The following is a 20,821-nucleotide window of genomic DNA, read 5'->3' as shown; positions in this document are numbered from 1 at the left end:
AATTTATTAATATGTAATTACAACTTTTGCAGAACCCTTGTAAACAATGTAACAAATCCACGTAAGATGTAAAATGACATATAATATTTGTCCGCTTTGAATGATCTAATGCCGATGGATGCCGTTTACAGAACCGCGATATCTGTTCTTGATGCAGAGCTATTAGTTTGTAAACTTCATGCTTCTATTTTTTTCAAACTTCTGAATTTTTGAAAATCTTTCTAACAAAATTCATGCCCTAAATCAAAATTCTGCTTCCAACAGTCACTAGAATTTATCTTACTCTCTCAAATGCAACAAATTTCATCAAAATCGGTCCAGGGGTTATCTCAGAAAAACGTTTTTGCGTTTTTACATGTATTTGAATAGGCCGCGTCGGAGTTGGGCCCGAGCTAAAGCTTCCTCTTAAAATGTTTTCGAAAGGTTACAGAGAGCAGCACACGAAAAGCCTTGCACGAGCGAAGATACCTCTCCAGAAGGGTAGGCCCGGTCTCTACTACGGCCTCTACTGCTCCCCCGGGGAAATCAGTGATGTTATATTGAAGGTAGGGTAGACAAGGCACGAGAAAGGTATAATCCGACATGACTGACTCACCACGAGCGTCGCAACGAAAAAAAGCGCCCCGCTACTTTTACAACACCAGTCAGAACCTTGCCAAATATTGTATAGAGAGAAGTGGTTCTTGAAGGAAGGAGGAAAGGCTGGCACTATCTTCTGCAACTTGCGGGAGCACGGCTCAGTGCCAGCAGGGTGGGGGAGAGGGGAGTAAAGGAGATAGGAGGTAGGAAGGGAAGGTGACGCCATGGCAGCGACAGAGCGGACCGGTCAGAAGGGCCTAGTGGGTTCGGCCGGAGGAGGCGGCCCAGCAGGAGCTAAGTGGGGGCGGAATCAAATATTGTAGGAGACTCTATGGTGTGAAGTGACCACTCTCATAGAGTTTCTCACTATATTACGTGTTATAGTGAAAAACTCTATGACCACTCTTGCCGGATGAATGGATGGGTGCTATGAGCGTCCCCTTTGCAACGGGCGGTGGGTTGCGCCACCAAGCTCCTGTCATTATATTGCGTAATGTCCTACCCATGTTAAAAAAAAGAAAATAAAAGGGGAAAAAACACCCGAAGAATTTCAATCGCCAAACTTCCTGAACCCCTATGGGTAACTTTGTTTTTATAGGCCTCTGTTGTTCGTCGTTTGCCTACTTTTCTTCCGCCAATCTTCCGATCGCACCTTATTAATCTATATTGCGGACATGTTTACTTTCCCCCTGCTCTCGCTGATCTCAAGGGTTTTAAAGAGGCCAGATGTGCCTAAATCGACCGCTGGGCAGATATATTCACATTCTAATAAAACACGCTCCATCGTTTCCTTGGCTTTACCGCAGCAATCACATGCTTCTTCTTCATTGTTGTATCTCGCTTTATAAGTGCGTGTTCTAAGGGGATCTCGCTTCGAAAGGTAATGAGCTTCCTTTTGAGTTATCATAAATTGTTTCTTTCCTGATTTCGTTGTTTTTTTTCTCCTAAGTAGTTACTCATAGCAGGTTTCTTTTCCACTGCTGCCACTTATGAGATTATCGCAGCCTTTCCGACGTTCCGCTTGACGTTCTTTGTTGTCATGTTGCTCACCGTACCGGTCGCATACTTGCTGGTAATCTTCCTAGTTCTTTTCCTCCACTGTGAATCGATATTTTTCGTGTACAAATATCAGAATACTGTCCCAACCCATTTACTTTCTTCCATATTACTCAGTCGTTCTTCATTATCGCTTTCACTCTGAGCTTCCTTCACTTCAAAACTTAATTGTGTCACACAGCTTCATATGTAGTCTTCCCTTGAGCACTCAGTAAATTGTAAATTCTGTAAATTCTTGTAAATTCTGTGTCTCTCCCAAAGCAGACTTAAACCACATCATGTGGGGGTGCCCTAAGCATCCCCTTTCCTCAAGCAATTAATATCTAGTGAGGAGCAGTGGGAGGCTGCCTTGCGCACCTCCAGGCCCGATCTTCAGGAGGCCATCCTGGAGTGGGCTGAGAGGATAAAGGAGGCCTACTTCAAGTAGTTCCTCCCCCCACCCTCTATTCCATTGCCCCGTTACCTTTAAAGAGGGATAAATAAAGTTTTTGATCATCATGGAGTGCACGAGCGCGCTCTAGCGCGCGTGTGTTTCTGTCCGGCCTTGAAGTGACTACACAGCTTATTGTACCTTCATGGAGAGGGCGCCACAAGCTTAAAAAGCGTCCCTTGCACAGCGCGCGGTTTTTCGTTGCGCTGTATAGCAGACGCCGCGGAAAGAGAAGTCGCCTGCTGTTGCTCGTAGCTCACTTGGTGTGCCGTGTGGCTTGGTGTGGCCAGCTTTAGCTTTCTCGCTGACCGCAACGGTGTTGTGCCAGGATGCAACTTCACATGCGACTTTGGATACTTTGCTTCACAGGCGAGCGGCTTTTTTTTCGTCATGTTAAGAATTCCTTGTGGCAAACGTAAAGAAAAAGCTATGTAAACGCTGCCTATGAAGTAGCCAAGCAACGTGCTTTAAACGGTTCTTTGTGGCTTCATGCCTAAGTCCTACGGAGAGGGAGTCATTACTACATTACGGTATGGTTTAAGTAGGCAAGAACACAGCCATGTTGCAACAATTGCTAACGATATATCACCGACCAAAATGATGCATTGAATTGACATTGCGTCGGCTTTTGTGCTGAAGAATTTTGTTAATGAGGAATAAGAAGACGCCCAAAATGGGCTACTTTCGGTTACTGTTATACTCACTGAAGAATTTATCTTCCAGGCCAAAAGCGTTGTCATGAAAGTTTTGATTACATTCCTTTAGGTATGTTGTACAGCTGCTAGCGCTTGTCATCGATGTGAGCCTGCCATCAAGGAGGCTGATCGAGTGTTGAAGTGCATCTGCGGTGAAATTGGAAACAAATGAAGCCAATGTGCGATAATTTATTGCACGCGGTGGGCTCCGGATAAACGAAACTTTCGGATAATCCGAATCGTGCCTTCCAAGTTGGTCGGTTTCTTATTCTACCGACAATCACATCTCTAGCGCAATCTAAGCAGTTTTATTCAGAAGTTACAATAACATTGAATGAAGCTATACTGCAGAAGCTTCTTCAACTGTCACTAATGTGCTCCGAATAGTATAGTTCCAAATGGCGCAATAGTTTTGGAACAATCACATGAAAGAAGCGCTGTAGTTCTAGTGGATTATACCAGTCTGTTAGGAAACAAGAAACACATCAGGGGCATCATGAAAATAACCGATCGGCGGTGACATACGGTAAATTATTCTATAAAGAAATTTCGGTGCACGAGCATCCATTTGCACAGAGGAAATCGAAAACATGCGCATGTGTTTGTTTATACACTTTAGTTATTTCAGCAGTGCAGTCCTCATAATTGTTAATGACAATTAACGCGCATCTGCCTTGCTGTAAACAATTTTGAGCATTCAACGCAGCTTTATTGTATTCACCACCAGTGAGTAATAATCAAAAGAAAAAGTTTTCCAGCGAAACAGGCAGTACAGATTTCATAACGCATCGTAACGCGCTTGCACGTTCCTGTCACTTTTTTAAGGTCTGTGTCCTTTGCGTCCTCACAAGTCATAGCATATATCTACACGACACTCCGCGTTTCGTTTAAACTTCGGCTAAGCGAAGAAGAAGAAAAAAAAACTGTTTGCTTGCATACTGTATAAATGAAGCTGAATCGAGGTTTCAGTGCGGCTTGTGCTATTATGGCGTCGCCCAGCTGAGATCTACAATTCTCTTCTTCTTCTTCTTTTTTTGTCATGGCGGCCACATTTCGATGGGGGCGAAATGCGAAAACACCCGTGCACTTAGGTTTAGGTGCACGTTAAAGAACCCCAGGTGGTCCAAATTTGCGGAGTCCCCCACTACGGCGTGCCTCATAATCAGAAAGTGGTTTTGGCACGTAAAACCCCATAACTTTTTTCTTTTTTTTGTCCGCCGTACTATTTGTAATCTGTTGTCTGACTCTTGGTAGCGTCACTGCGCGATGGCAAGAACGCATCGAGTCCATGTGGCTTAGTTTCGTCAAGTTAAGGCTTCTAGCTCCAACAGGGCGATGGTTTGTGTACGTTATAAAAAAATAAATGAAATAAAAAGAACCCAGGTGACAAGGCAACAGCGATAATTAATTCGGATGACGCAGGCGCGTTTGCCCTATATTGTGTACTCTGATTTTCTGAATGCCGCATCCTTGTAGAAAACGTATTTAGCTTAATACATTCGCAAGGAGATGTTGCCGGTAGATTCGATCGACTTAACTATAGTTATAGTATCAGAAGAATGATAGGCTATCAGAAGGGTATACTTTACGAACCACATTACTTTTAATTTCAGATGCTTGCTTTCAATACTGCAAATTGTCGTAATTTCTCTAGTTTGCTTATTAATTCACCGAATAAGCTTTATAAATTAACTATGGCGCCAACATTATACTTCTTTAGGGCGGAATGGAAATTCAAACATATCATTATTTCTTTTATGCTGTTGATCTTTCATGCAAATGCAAAGTAAGCCCCAAACTCTCAGTTTGTAGACAAATGAATAGTGGGAGATCACAAAGCTAAATATATTTAATTAGACGGGAAATTAACAAATCCATGCGAGTAATACATACATCAGGTAATATAGGCGTCAATACACCATAGAATCAGCGTCGCTGACAGAACGTATCATCCAGAAATCTTGACGGAGAAAGCAGACGAAACACGACCTCGCGCGCTCGTGTTTACTCTCGTCGCAGCCGTTTCCGTTTCATAAAGCCCCACGCGTCACCGACTCAAAAGAACGGTCGCGCAGAGCGGAGGATTCGGTTGGCATCCCGCTTGAGTGCCTTTTATTCGCGCCGTCTGCAGCCGAGCGCTGCACGTCATTCACGCACTTTCTCGTTGCGCGGGATTGCAGCCGGCGCTGCCCGTCAGGGCAGACGTGTACGCGGTGGCTCGCATGCAGACGTCAAACCTTCTCCGCACATATGACTTGCGACCTTACGGGCACGGCTGCAAACTAAACAGACAACAACCTCACGAAAAAAACGCGGAGTGGGTCGTCGCATTAGCCTATTGGCTTATATGGACAACGGCCTTCAAGTGTCGAGAGGTCGCGGCATGTGTGCGCTGCGGAATCTCCGAGCACGAATCGGGTGTCGACTTTGACGGCAGAAATGTGCGTTGCCGCGTGCTGCTTCTTGTATACTTTGGGGAGAACAGCTTAGTAGGATATCTTACGAGAACATCTCAAGAAAAAAAAATATTCCGGGCCCGTTTGATGTGCTTCAGATGTATTCAAATATCAGACCGCGTGACATCGACACTATTTCTTCAACGTTGACACCCGCGAAGGTGTGTAAAATGTCGTCGGCTTGAAGTAATTGTACTGAACTTGATAAAGTGGAAGCTTGGGAGAGTTCGTTATTCAATATCGACACGTCTGCACAGCGCAAAAAACGTGGACAGAAGAAAGGACACAGCACAGGCGCTTCCTGTGTTGTGTCCTTTGTGTTGCGTTGTGCCTGTGCTGTGTCCTTCCTACTGTCCTCGTCTTTTGCGCGGTGCAGACATGTTCTACTGAACTGCTTTAAATTTAAAGTGGTGTGCTACTAGATTGCATGCGATCCTTTCGTTTAGGAATGAAATGATTCGGTGTGCCTCTCACCAACGTATTCTGTGTAGCATTCCATGCAATAAGGATGTCATTTGCCGTAAGTACTTGTTCTGGTCGCTTTCAAATCAAAGTTGAGCGTTCCGTAACAGTTGCCTCTAAACTCATCTTTTGATCTTTATTTCTAGAAATACTGTTTTGATCAGCTCTTTCGACAAAACTTTAAACAGGTATAAATAAACAGATAATTATATTCACAGTATAATCATATTTTTCAATGTTTACATTTCAATACTTACACCATGTATTTCCTCGCTATAACGGGAACTGTATATTACTTTGCCATTTTTCTTTATATCTGCCATAAAATAGAAAGCTCGCAGAGTTGGTGAAATTGCATATTGTAATGGCGCAAACGGACGACAATCGAAGGCGAAGAAGGACACCGGACAAGTGCTGACACGCAACTAAGTTTTATTTATACGAAACAGGGTAATACACAGACGCACACACAAAATCAAATCAAGATGCATGAACAAAAGCATGCACGGGCACTGCCAGTGATTTCGTTTAGGGCCCTTAATTTGACTTTATGTGTTTGTATACACCCTGTTTTGCACGAATAAAATGTAGTTGCGAGTCAGCGCTTGTACCGGCCTTAATTCTTAGCCTTCGTGTGTCGTCCGTTTGTGCTGTTACAATATACTTTATCTATACTACATTTTGCTGACTAACAAGTGACACCTTCGAATGCATTTACTGGCGTTCGTTTAAGCACCGGTGCACTGCAGATGCATATGCTGTAGACATGACGTTGACAATGCGTTGGCGTATTCTAAACACTGGGAAATAGTCAATGAGACCAAGAAAAGACCGAGCAGGCGTGCTTTTCGTCGAAATCACGAACATGGAGGAGAATGCACCTTTCTGATGTTCAGCCACGAGGTTATAGAAACGTACTACGAAAACTTTCATTGAGGTTATCTGCCGCATAGTTATGTGAAATGGTCAAAAGGTCCATTTAGGGTACCTTAGACACTGGACCGACATTCTTCGTTTGTCTTAAATCTTGTTCCACCGCTTACGCCTCGGTGTGGCCTACACGAGGGCGTTTCTCTTTAAAATTAACAGTGCAAGCTCCGGGTCCTGCGTGCGTGATGTGGCGGACGAAGGCATAGCCCACGTGTTGCTGGACTGTCCAATATGTACGGCCAGCAAAGGTTACGCTTCAAACTAAGGGCTCTGGGCAATCATCCATTGTCACTTGGGACGATGTGCTTGGAGCACGGCCAGTTAATGGCCTTGGAAGAACAGCTTTCACTGTGCAGTGCAACACTCTTTATAAGTACACGGACATATACTCGAAATGCTACAGAACGAGTTTGTGCAGCGATTCGCCTTTCGTTGTTCATGTTTCTCCTGTTTCTTTTCCTCTTGTATGCGTGCCAGTATTTCTGTATGTTAAAGTGTTCTTTTTATTATCGCTATCCTTTTCTTAGCTCATTCTTTAAAGCAAATTCATTTATTGCATATAAGCGAAACGGAGTAGCCGGAGGCGTACTGCTTCGAACCTCTCCATTCCCACCCCATGTATAATCCTACCGACCCATATGTAATATCGGTTACAGTTAACACTCCTAACTTATTTTACGCTCTTCTTTTATCTATGATTACGGTTAATGCAAAGTACGGACACAAAAAATTACGACTATTTGTCCGTTTGGCTGGGACCGATTCGTCTTAGGGACATATAGTCGTGGCTATAGTGCTGGGTACTAAACACCGAGAAACTTAATACCAAGCTTCAACGAAAATAAACGTATTTGAAAAGTAGACAAGTCATGAGATGTAACAATCCATACTTTAAGCCAACATTTTAAAAGCCAATATTGCATTAGGGAGCACCAAATTAAGACATCCACGAGTACTCTCACAGCACGGAAGTCTGGTGTTATATACTACATTTACGATGCCGCTACCTGAAGTAGGCTCCAGACAGGCACTTACACGAACCTACACATATTACATCGCATACACCCCACAGCCTACAGGGACGAATGCCCGTAGTGTGGGGCCACACCAATCTTATACCACTTTACGGGGGAGTGCACACTACACAACATAGAACACCCCGACACGAACACCACGAGGGAGCAATGGGAGGCACTGCTGTCCAGCTCGGCCCTCGATGACCAGCTCAAACTGATACAGAGAGCTGAGAAGATGGCAAGAGCCAGCGGAGCCCTGGACTAGAGGCCCCGACCATTAGCGGGTTTTCTGAATACTCTTTTAATAAAGTTTATCTGCCTATCTATAAGTGCCTCAAATTGTTTGGAATATGTGATTTGAACTAAGATTGCGCGAACATTCGTAAATTATCCAGCTTGGAAAGCACTACCTTTAAAGCACAGGAGTTATTGTCCCGAAGCTGTACAATGTGATATGAGGCACGCCGTTGTGGAGGACTCCGGATTTATCTGAACTAACTGGGATTTTCTCTTATGGGCGCCCGAAGCCCGACGGTATACGCGAGCCCGACGGTATACGCGATTCTTGCATTGCGGCCCCATCGGAATGCGGTCGCAGCGGCCGGGAGTCGTACCTGCGACTTCGTGCCCAGCAGCGCCAACGCCTTATATACCACTCTCTCTTCCTCCTTCCCCCCGGACGATGAGTGCCTAAACTTGGAGGGGAACTCGATCGCGAAAGACAATATAATTCACGTATCATCACAGCTACAGCGCATCTCTCGAGCAACTTATTTTATATTTCACTACTGTAATACGAAATTGATGTGCAAGGAGAAAATTGAAGAAAAAGAAGTGCGCAAAAATGAATTTTTTTTTTCTCGTGTAAGCCACGCTTGCGTTGGTTCTCAGAAGATCGGGTTAAAGGTCTTTTCGTCAACTAAAGATCGCCTGGTGTCTGCATATTAGTGACTTTCGGCTCATTGTAGAAAAATGACACCACGCAACGATTTGAAAGTCATTTGCGCACCATTAATCTTCGGTATGCCTGTTCGTATAGCACGCGCTGCATATTTACATGCCGCCAAGGCCTCGTAAGTTGCGACGGCGTGCGTCGGACACCCTCGACGAAGCGTGGAGGACAGAAAGTTTGGCTTCGCGCGGCCTGCCCTCGGGCTGCTGACGAAGCCGTTACTTATTCGTCGGGTGAAATTTAAATGCATCGCTGACGCCTCAGGCGGTGTCAGATGGAGATGTATGGAATGCCTCCAGCTACTGACACAGGGGTGCGTTGTACCGCTGTGTTACGATACGAGCGCTTCGCAAGCAGATAGGGCACGGCGCTTAGCTGTTATGTTGATGGTTGAAAGCGGTATGTGATACGGGCGCTCTAGGCTTATGTGGAAGGACATCACGTTTTAATGGAGCACCACCTCCCGGCTGGGACGTCCGCATTATGGTGGAAGTGAAATTCAAAAAACGCTCGCGCATTCAGATTGAATTGTTAAAGGGCACTAGGCATTAAAAGTTCATTCAGAGCCCTCAATTAAACGTCATTAATATACTCACTCACTCACTCACTCACTCACTCACTCACTCACTCACTCACTCACTCACTCACTCACTCACTCACTCACTCACTCACTCACTCACTCACTCACTCACTCACTCACTCACTCACTCACTCACTCACTCACTCACTCACTCACTCACTCACTCACTCACTCACTCACTCACTCACTCACTCACTCACTCACTCACTCACTCACTCACTCACTCACTCACTCACTCACTCACTCACTCACTCACTCACTCACTCACTCACTCACTCACTCACTCACTCACTCACTCACTCACTCACTCACTCACTCACTCACTGGACATAATTTCGTTGATATGCGATTAGTTATGCCATCTATTGCAGTTCATAGATTAAAGCACTTTATAATTACTGGCTCCTGTTTCAAGAGCTGATAAACCAAAATGTTGGTCCACTGGACCCACCTGAAGAGTTCACCGTTGGAATATGCCGCATGATTTAGGTCACATGAAAGGTCGTAGCGGAACACGTCGTCGAGGAGCTGCTTTCAGACTCGTCTAAAATTCCCTGCCTGCACTAGCACATGCAGCACGCAGGAACCAAAAAGCGCTATACGGGGATTTGACGTTCCGCAAATAGCTCGTCCGATCACCTTCCGTTTCCATCTAACTTCGACAGCCTCCTCCAACGAGCGAGTCTCCCTCAAATCGTTCCACTCGAAGCCGCCGGGCGGTAACTCCTCGCCCGCTTTCTATCTTCGGCGACGTCAACAGGCGGACCGTTTTTGGCAGCGGCCGTGCTGCGCCATCCGCGCACGCACCACGCTCAGCTTAGTTTCGCTTTTCTATGCGATGGCTTGGAGCGTATACAGCAGACCGACACGTTCTAAGTTGCGTGCAGCGCCACTAATTCCATATGCAAGGTACTGATATGCCACTAATTCTACAACGAAGCTGCGCCGATGCGTTCAGCCGCGCCGGAATTCAGTACCATAAAAAAAAGTTTACCCAAGCTAAAAAAACAAAAAGTAACGCAAGGAAACAAGAAAACAGGACGATACATAGAATGATTCTATAGTACCCTCATGATATCACAATTCGCAATGTGATTGCGCTACCAATTAACAGCTCACCAGCCGGTGTTCATCGCACCTGCGTCGCTCATCTTCCGTCTTAATTCCGTGCTTCCGGACGAACTAGATTCAGTAACGCATGTCCTGTCGCGGTATTTGCTCGCCTCTCCGTTGAGCGCTTTAAGCATATATATATATATATATATATATATATATATATATATATATATATATATATATATATATGTCAGGCTTCAGCCTGAGGCATCCCTGTGCAATCACTGTTGATCACTTCAAGTATATATATATATATATATATATATATATATATATATATATATATATATATATATATATATATATATATATATATATGCAACTTTCTGAGAACATCTGCCTTGTATGGACTTCTGGAGGGAAGATCGACCTTATTTTTGTTCTGCTAGCCATTATAACCCCTTTTCGCAATACAAACTCAAGTAGAGCTTTAGAGGAATATACTTTAGCAATCTGAACTGTTTTCGTGTTCATTACGTGCCTTACACATTGTCCCTCTATTACGTATATATCAGCGCACAGGTCACCAACCTGACGTTGCCCACCTGTACGTACTCGCTTTACAATGTTATTGTTTTGTTCTCGTTTTTCGCGAACAACAAATGACTGGAATGGCTCTCCCCACCGCGTCATACGTGGCAGTCACATCATCGCGCGAATTTCTATGCAGAAGTGGTCGTTAGCCAGATTTCGTTATAAATGCAGAAGTGGTCGCCAGCCAGATTTCGTTATTATAGATCGGCTCGTAGACTGGTATCCCCGCTAGACCCGAAATTAAACAACAGACAAGCAGTCGCGTGGAGACGACTACAAACTTATACGTATCCGCACCCGGTTGTGGCGAACCACATGTTCCCCGAGGCCAGGAGCGATAGGTGTAATCTTTGCGGGGCGAGAGGGACCCTCGACCACATAATATGGGAATGTCCGTACTCTCCCGGGGGAACGCACAAAATAGATAGTAGAGACACCTGGGAGACCCTGCTGCGCAGCTCGGCCGGTGAGCTCCAGCTCCGGCTCGTCCAACTGGCTGAAGAGGCTGCGGGTACCCAAGACCTCCCAGCCTGCATCTGAGGTGGCGGCACTCGCCCCCCTGACCTGCGTGTCGGGGGTGGGTAAATCACCTTGTCCGTTGGAAAATATTGTTTATTCTATCTCTACAAATATTTGTACTAAAATGGCCTCTTAATTTATGTCATTCAGCTCTTTCGTATTATCCCTAGTGCGGTCTCTAAAGAAGTAAAGCGAAAATCTAATTCTTTAACGTTCCTTTAACTAAAATGTGAACGTCGTGGTCGTAAATAGTGGCTCTTGTCGTGCTTAGTAGTCTATCGCATTACTTCTCGTTTCTATGACAGAAACAGTGAACTAACTAACCCTCCCCCGCCCCCCCCCCCCAAGAAAGAAGAGAAATAAAGAAAAAGAAAAGAAAAAGGAAAGAATGAGAAAGAAAAATGGACGGATAATCGCAGTTAATTTCACTTGCTGCGCTGCCAAGTGGGTCACTCCTCGAAACGGCCCCTCAGTGGGCTAACTTTGCTATCTGGAAATAGCAGGAAGACGTCTTCGATGTCATCACCCACGTAACCATCGAGTGAACGGGCCGACGTACCGGCCTACAGAAGCCAAGGAAGAAAAGTATTGCTATAGGAATGACTGAGTGCCGGGGCGCTTTGTAACGGGGCCTCGTTACGAGTCCTGGTGGGCGCTAACGAGCCAAGCTGACCGCGTCAATGGTCCTTCCTTTTGTGTTCGAGGAAGCGTTCGAACGTCGTTCGCCGCGAAAGGGGGCTGCGGTTTCGAAACTGGTTCTCTCCTCTTTCGGTGCGTCCCGACAAGGAGAGACAACGATGTCGGGTCGACCAATGATGGTGCCGTGGTTCATCGCCTACCAAACTTTGCGGGTGCCAAGTGCTTCGGCCACGATGAACTCCGGAGTCCCGTTAGCCTTTCGTTCGAAACGTTTGGCCGAGAAACGCTGTGGCTCTTCTGACGGATTTTTCTTTTGCTCTAGGACTTGCGCAATGCGAAGCGAGCAGAGGATGGAAAGGAAAACGCAAACAATCCTTCTTGCAATAGCGGATCAATTTTGCATCACAGTACGCAATCGAGGTTGGTCATTGTAGGGTTATTGTAGGGTTGGTTATTGCAAGACTAACTAAATCTATATATGGAGCCCGTTACAAAGTTTACGTTGCTGATCTAATGAACACTTTCCTGAAATACAATAGCCGCATGTTAACTCGTACGCTAAGGCATTTTTCCAGACGTTCTGAACCTGTATTTCTCAAAACTGGTGCGAGGCACAGTTTTTCTTGCAAATGAATAAGGTTTGGATACTGGCTGGCTTCAATTCCGAAGTTACAGCGCCCCGCTGAAGTGTTTAATTGAAAGTAATACACCGTCTACCACAACACGGATCATGATGTCAGACGCTGCAAATTGTGTTGCTGAACATTGTTGTGCATGATTCTCGAACTCACGGGAGCACCAGCGATTGCTCTAGAATGCACTGTGGTGCCTGTACAATAGACGCTGGACCGACTTGAGCCGTGTGGTTATATTCGATGACTGCCGACCGTGAACACCGCTGTCGTCGTTGCTTAGAGTTTGCCCATTAATGTGCTAGACTATTATTGACAATGTTTTCTGCTTCACCGTCACTACACCGTAACGGTACACTATCCCCAATATCAGCTAAAACTTAAACACAATGGGATCACTATACAGGGTATTTCAACTATCATTCACCAAGATTTAAAAATATGCAAATGCCACGCAAAGGACCTCGAGCGGTCAATTTTGCGTGTACTCGCTGGCTTCTTTCACGCTTGGAAAAACACTTTTATGTAGCACGTATTAAGCAACAGAAAGCTGTATCGGGAGTTTTTCACATTGCTCTACAATTTTCGCATTGAAAAGTTTCTTCTAATTACACCATTTGAGAAGTTGATTAACTAATTAAGACTAATTATCTAATTAGGCGGAATGCAAAAAATAATCGGAGTATCTCCAAGCGATGGCAAACAACATTATCTTGGTTCTGCCCAGCTACATGGCATTTGCATATTTTTAAGCCTTGGTGCGGGATAGTTGGATCACCCTCTATAGCTGGACATGCATTCGACAATGACTGGAGGATGGAGGGCAATGACGACGAGAAATAAGCAGCTAATATTTCGAGGTAGCACAGCCTGGATCAAACGTCTCATAATTTGCCGCCATACGACAACAGCTGTAGTGATCAACGACAAGTGCAGCTTCATGATGGAAGGTGACTATAGGAGCAAGGCCTGGCAAGCTTTCATCCTGGCAATGACAATTCGTAATGTTTCTGCTTTTTCGAAGGTAATCATGCGAGTGACTTCCCAAGCTAAAGAAACTTTGGGCCAAATTGTACTTCACCGCCTAAAGGCTACGACTATAACACTGCCCAGCGAATCTTAGTGGGTTCAAAGGAGTTGCAGTATGAGCTGGGCGAATTGGTGTTGATTCATAAAAGTGGTGTCCAAATACAAGCCACAGCAACAACTCTTTCTGGGCAACAGAAACTAATTTCAACGGTCATAGTTTTGCTGACTGCATGCACCTGAAGTCATTGCGGAACTGGAAACACGGCATAAACACCATGCATTGGACATCACCCATTGGTGTGGCAAGAATGAGATCACCAAACTTCGTCTATTCCATGATGGAGCCACCAGCCCGAGCAGCACAAAAGGAAAAGTTCCGCTCACTCTCCTTCGATGTTGTTGCTCAAAATAAAATAAATAAATAATGAAGTGTTTTCGCTGAATAATAAAGGTCTACGCGTGTTGTACATCGTTTAGCAGTTATGTCTTGCGTTATGCAATTATGTGTGCCTCCGTTTGTTCGCGCGTCCGCAGAACTGTGAACATATCCGCGTGTCCTCGGACAAATTCAAGTACATTTGTTTATTTTTGGAACTGCACATGTTTATACGTGTTTTACGTGTTCGTGTATTACCCTAGGTGGCTCCCTGGACTCGTGAATTGAACTTTGTATGTGCCCATGCTGTTTGAATGTATTCGTGATTTTTCGGCGTATTTTGTGATTGGAATTTGTTGGCGGTGCTACGAGGAGTAGCCAGCGCCGCCTAAAGGCGTCAAGCTCTCATTTAAAATCATGGAAAAAAGAAAGTGTTCAAAGAAAGACGAACGCAAGCGCCAGACGAAACGCTAGTGCGAAACACACACCTACGCAGCAAGGAATGATTCATCAAAAAAATTTCATTGAGTCCAGGTGCCTCATTAATTGATTCCAGGTACCTCCCCAATAATAATAATACCAGGTTTGCACGCAATTTCAATTTTCTACTTCCTATGGTTCATTCTAACTATGGAAAAAATAACATCATCATTGGCTGCTATACAACTGTGGAATTGTATACCCATCGGCATTAAATCTTCATGCTTTCCTACATTTAGTCACGCCCTTAAGCTTTTTTTATATGTATAACTAAGTTTACGTCATTCATTACACTGCATTTTTCCATTTCTATGTATTGACAGTTTTTTATTGTACACTATAGGCTTGTATACAGACAATTTGTTTTCGTTATTTAAATTTTCTACGTTGTATTTTCGTGAATGTGTTTGTTTCTTTTAGTTAGCTTGCTCTTCTTTCATACATCTCTCCATTGTTATTATTAACCGAGGGTCCCGTTGCAGTCTTTGACTTTGGGACCCTCGTTTGTACATTGTCCCTCACTCATTCATTGTATTTAAAGAATAATAAACTGAAACTGAAAACGTGCTTCAATCATTGGGTGACCCCCCCTCCCCCCCAGAAAAAAAAAAACACACACAACTTCACGCTGAAAGCGACGAGACTTAGAGCTCTACCTATGGTTGTATGGCGACTTTACTATCGCGCTTCTGTCACGTGGTTGCAATGTCGGGTGCCTCTTTTGCAGCGCTGTCTGTTATAGGCCACTTGCAGCACAACATGATGCGGTATCTTTGTGCGCTTGCAATATGCTTATAGCCTTTGCAAAGAGTGACGTCAGCGGCATCCTTTTCAGATACCGGGGTCCTATAACGTAAAAACTATTCTAATATGTTTTTATTCCAATCTCCTGACGTCAAACTTGCGTAACCGCCGACGCAAGCATCGGGCGGTCAACCGCAAGGTTGTCTGAACAGACCAATCAAACACTCTCCTCGTTCATAGGAGGTCACTTTTGTTGGCTTGAAAAAACGAATAACATTGCCTACACTGAGTGGCTTGTCTTATATAATTGGTTAACAAGAGGCGTGGAGCACGCTCAAGTGGAGAGGGATTTAATGGGGCCGAACCACTGCACTGAAAATCGACGACCAGATGAAGAGGGGGGGTGCCAGCGTCTGCGATTGGTCCGCTTTTTCTTACTTAGCTTGTGGTGGTTGGTCGAAAATCGCGGCGGCATTCAACGGAAGGTTAAGAATGACGCTAAACCGGATCCTCAGCAAAGGAGAGTTGGCAGAACGATGTTGTAAACATGCCGAAAGTGCTCGAAAAATGTTACATGGCCATGCAAGAAGTTTTATTATACGCAAATAAACCCATGCTCTCCGGCAGGTACGAGTAACCAGTGCCTGAGCGATCGGCGGCAGCCATATTTTATTCCTTTCGGAACGGGGCAGGTTGTGGCTATTCAGAAGAAAATTCAGTTTTTTTCGGCATATTAATGGATTTTTTCACGCGTACACGTCACTTTGACGCGGCGAGTTCTTGCGGTTTTGTGACGTCGCGCGACATGCAAGTAAAGTGGGTGCTGCCCGAAAACTTTGGACCAATAGCCGAGGGCTTATGGCGAAAAAGGCGTTAAATCAGAAATAACTATTTTTTTGTATAGCCTTCTTATAGTTTTCTTTTGTTGGGTCAAATCATGCATAATCAGTGTGCAGACATCATATCAGATAAGGAGCTATCGCGGTATTCGTGACGTCGTGTGACAGACAGGTGAAGTGGGGGCGGTCCAAAAAAGTTTTTGACCAATCACGGAAGGCTGATTGCAGAATTGGAAAAGAAAAGTTTGGAACAGTTTTACGTTATAGCGCCCCTGCACTGATGGAAAACTCTCGTCAAGCTGTAGACGTAAATTTTTCAGGGAAGTCGAAAGAGAGAAGAGAGAAAGAGAAAAACAAGAGTAGGAAAGGCAGGGAGGTCAACCAGAACAGCATCCGGTTTGCTACCCTACACTGGGGGTGAGGGAAAGGGGAATAGAAAGCGGAAGAAAGGGCGAGAGTAAACACTGAGTACGTGTGGGAGGGACACCATACACAAGGACACTATAAACGGTCTGTCGTCGAGATTAATTAAACACTTAGGAGTAGGCTAGTGGGTAGAGATCATCGTTCACAGCGGTGGATTGAGGAATCGGCAAAAAATTACATTATGGCGAATGACGGTGCAAAAGTAAGATTCTGCTTACGCGAGGAGCGATGGGGGCATTGGATGAATTTATACAGCCTGGGGTTTTTTAATGTGTACGAAGAGTTTGGTACTCAAGCATTTTTATCAATTGCCGCAGAATAATCGAGCCAGCCACCTCGTGCTTAGCATCAAAATGCCATAAATCCTGGGCCACCACCGGTGAATAAGAAGCGGAATGTAAACAAATTCTTCTCATACTTTTTCTGTTCTTTCGCGCTGTGTAGCAAGGCATCTCTTTTTTCGAAACGTTTTGTCAGTAGTTTTTGGGAGACCGGCTATAGATAGAGGGTGACCTGAAACGTAGGGTCAAACATTATGAAGTGATTCAGATGAAAGGAAGGATAGAAAGAACGAAAAGAAGACGTGCTTGCGAATATTTACATTGCCGAGTCATTCGGTTATTTTGGGGACAAACTTTCACCGGACGAAAAGCTTGGAGCCTTCAAGTATGGCATTGTTGACACCCTGGTGGCTCGCATCAGTTTTTTCCACGTGATAATCTGCAGGTAAAGTCAGTTGCATGGAAGCTTCTGAAAAAAAAAAGAAAGTGTTGACGTTCTACATTAAGTGTGTTACAGTCGAAGATATGTAGACTGCGACGCACTAAAACCTAAACCTCTAGCCAAAGTATGTCCCAAGGCCGCACAGGAAGGTAGAGTGCCGACACGCTTATCTTAGAATGCATTTGCCGTGCCGCATAAAAATCTCAGTAAGAGTTGCAGCGCGATTTCTCCCTTTTCTCTCCTCACCTGCTGCCATCATTTGTTTTTTTTTGGTAGAAGAGGTAGTCAGAGAACTGCATTTGCTCCCGCCCACGAAGCGATTCCTCGTCATCAACGTGGAAGCCTTAGTGTTGTCTTCGTGCTGTCATAGCCGTCGTCGTGCAGTCGTCGTGCCGTCGTCCTAGCCGGGTCAGCTACTGCAGCTTCTGTGGCACTTTGGAATTCTCGCTGTTGAGCCACTGGTGCAATCAAGCAGATATCCGGAAGCAGCTTCGGGCCCTCTAAGCTCTTGCAGCGGTCGTGGACGCGATCGGGCAGCGAGGCGCGATGCATTTTTTATTCGTTCCTGGGACGCCGAGTGCCTCTCGCGCGTATAGTCTCGCAAATGGGATTCCCGTGCTGCGCTGCCCTGTGAGCTCATTTTCGTGGCCCCAGTGTTTGCCTGCAGGCGTGTGCTATACTACGCCGGGGCGTAGCCTCCGTGAGGTAACCCGGATAAGCCCGCATATGCACACACTCGCCTTGGGGTATAGTCACTGCCGCGCTCAAATATCGGGCCCCGTCCTCATTCTATGTTTCTGATATTTGTGGGCCAGTGTTTTAGCCACGCATGCGTCAACGCGATTACACATCTTCTGATTTACAACTTGCCGCTGGGCAGTGGAATGCACGCTGCGATCGCGTATGAAATCAGAAGACAACAAGAACACCCCTTCGACAGGCAGAATAAAATAATAAAACACCCCCTGAGGAAGCGTCGAAACTTGGCTGTAGCATGAGGCATCTTTCGTTTGAGCACTGTTGATAATTTCAACTCTACATTTTGCAGTAAACATCTGTCTTTCTTTGACCTTACACTACACGATCACGTTGCCACAAGAAAGGCTAATGACAAATTACGGGCCGTATATATAGCAGACTGCTATCGCTAAGAAAGATGTGGAATCCACGGTCAGTAACTGGATCACAAAGGTGCCTATATGCCAGCGCCATGAAAACATGGCCAAAACAGTCAAGAATCACAGATAAGTTCTATAAATGTAGTTTACCCCTGTCATTGTGCTGCTTAGCATTGTTCATACGGGCACTATGTCGAATGTTGACGTGGTAGCGACATATAGAGCTACAGTTGGAGACATCAGTTTGTGGATCACGCATGACACGAAAACGGCGGAGTCCACAGAATGCAACATGCGCAACCAGAAACTGAAGTACGCACTGCGATGTTCGACGAAGGAAACCTAGTTCGCCCTTCTAAATTGGAAGTTGCATGCAAAGGCCAATGCTAAACTCAGAATTTTCTCTGCAGGCGAGGCCCACAAACATTTCTCTCTGACTGTACGTTATGTGTAGTACTCTGGGCTATACACGACTGCTTCGCGCACAGAAGTCGCAACCACAAGTCGTATGCAAGTCTCGGAACAAGTACAGATGTAGCGAATTATGGTCGCCTCATTCTTGAGACGTCAAAAACTTTAACAACTTTTGTTTGTAAATTCTCGTACTCAGACAGTACAAAATGTCACATTTACATTTGCTCGTTATGAATTCTTTATAACATCACGTGTGTTTGCGCGGGCTTCTGCACGCATCTAACATACACACCGCTTGAAACGTCGGCAGAACCCGAGCATCGCATCAAAGCGTGACAGCTTGTCTATCGCGGTTTTCAAAAAAAAAAAAGAGAAAGAGAGAAGAATAAAAGAGGAATGCGAAGCAATGAAGAGCCGTTTACGTCTGGGAAACAAAATCACGGAGAAAGTATGCAGCACAAAGAAAAAACAGAGAAGTCGCTCCTGTGTACTCCGAAGGCGGAAGAGAAATGAAAGAAAGTATACACATTCGGACGCGGTGTGGGCGGCAGGAGCGTGACAGCTGTTCTTTCAAAGTCACTCGCCCCTGCTATCCTACGGAAATAGAAGCGTTGCCGCGGCGGTTGTCTCGGCCACTTCACTCGCACCGGTCGAGTAGCGAAAACCTTTATGCAAATACGGACCGTGTTAAACATTCTGCTCAGCTCACCTCGCGAATACCAGAGTGCGTCGAATCGAGGGGCTTGTACAACAAGAGTTGCCTACCTATATTTTTTTTTGTGCTTCTCCTTTCGATCTTCCATTCGTCTGGCCGCAGCTTACTTCCGCCATTCGAGGGCTGTAACAGAAGTGGAACAAACTATGTGGTGTGTCACCGCAGAAGTCGCTGTTCCCAGAAGAGCGCCTTAGTTTTGCTTACGCTTCTACTGCACCCTTTGTTTCTTTTTCAGGTGGAATTTGGCTGATACTTTTGACCCGCTATCTCCGGTCCCAGAACTGATGTTCTCTCACAGTATTTGCGTGCAGTAAAGAGAATGCTAGCGGCCCGACGACACCTCTTCTCCTTGCCTATAAGCACTAGGCATGTCTTCAGAGAGCAGCCTTCGAGTGCAAATCTCTGCTGTCGTGTGCAAATTCACAGCACATTCGCAGCGACGGCTGCGACACCTTAGAAATCATCATCATCTTCGTCAGCCTGTTTACATCCACTGCATGACAAAGGTATCTCTCATCGATATACAAGTATTCCCTTATTGCATCGCCCGACTCTTCCCTATGCCGGAAAATGTTCTCACGTCAAAAGTCCATCATACCCTCTAGCGACCCTAAATTATGGATACCAAAGTCTCCGAAAAATTGTAGTTCCGCAAAAGCCATTACATTGTTATTTGCGAATTTTATGAAAATTTTCCAGTTCCCGAAATAGTGTGTGAATAGTTCTTGAAAGTTTTACAGTTGAGCAGAAATCGCTGCTGTACAGTGCGCATGACACTTGATTGAAACATGAAACAAAAACACGATGACCATGTAGGTAAACTTGGCGGCGACCTGTATGTGAGATTGCCGTATACACCTCATGTGCTGCAGTTTGCGCAACATTGACGCATTTTACTTTTTTGTCTTTCAACTAATTAAGCAAGATGTTTCGTCGTATAATGGGGAGCTTCCGATTTACACTCGCTTTTAAAGCGAGATTGGCTGAGTGTACCCGCATTAAGCGTGCTTGCGCACGCCTAGGCAGAACTTCTCGTGTGTTTTTGTGGCTGCTACCAAGAAGTATGCAGCCGTCGTATCAAAACCTCAGTCTGGGCTAGTTTCGGTCACTGCTTGATGAATAAGTGGATGGCTCTAAAAATGAGAGAACAGGGGTATAAGGCGCAAATAAAACATACAAATGGGCTTACCAAAGCGTTTTCGCGTGCGAGTTCGTTCAGAACGAAGAAATAATCAGCTCGAGAAGACAAGAACAAAAAACAAAGTGCCTGGCCTGTCTTTATTGTTCTCGCCTTTAACGATATGTGTGTGATGTTATTGGGCCGGATCACTCCAGAAAAAGGGAGAAGCAGCACGCCAAAG

The 20,821-nt window shown here is 45.2% G+C and overlaps 2 protein-coding genes across 2 annotated transcripts in view; one reads left to right on the top strand and one right to left on the bottom strand.

Moving 5' to 3' along the window:
* Positions 1-2,285: 2,285 nt before the first annotated feature.
* Positions 2,286-20,821, top strand: part of LOC139060771 (uncharacterized) — a 63,706-nt gene continuing 45,170 nt past the window's right edge. The window contains exon 1 of the mRNA XM_070539884.1: positions 2,286-2,434. Coding sequence (XP_070395985.1) covers positions 2,395-2,434 — 40 coding nt within the window. The 5' untranslated portion in view covers positions 2,286-2,394. The remainder of the gene's footprint in view (positions 2,435-20,821) is intronic.
* Positions 2,825-20,821, bottom strand: part of LOC139060773 (uncharacterized) — a 467,390-nt gene continuing 449,393 nt past the window's right edge. Inside the window, exons 5-6 of the mRNA XM_070539885.1 lie at positions 11,244-11,370; positions 2,825-2,907 (exon numbers count right to left, since the gene is read on the bottom strand). Of these exons, the coding sequence (XP_070395986.1) occupies positions 2,857-2,907; positions 11,244-11,370 (178 nt within the window). The 3' untranslated portion in view covers positions 2,825-2,856. The remainder of the gene's footprint in view (positions 2,908-11,243; positions 11,371-20,821) is intronic.

Source organism: Dermacentor albipictus, chromosome 6 (assembly GCF_038994185.2).
Source record: "Dermacentor albipictus isolate Rhodes 1998 colony chromosome 6, USDA_Dalb.pri_finalv2, whole genome shotgun sequence".
NCBI classification, from domain to species: Eukaryota; Metazoa; Arthropoda; class Arachnida; order Ixodida; family Ixodidae; genus Dermacentor; species Dermacentor albipictus.
This window is presented reverse-complemented; position numbering and strand designations above follow the sequence as displayed.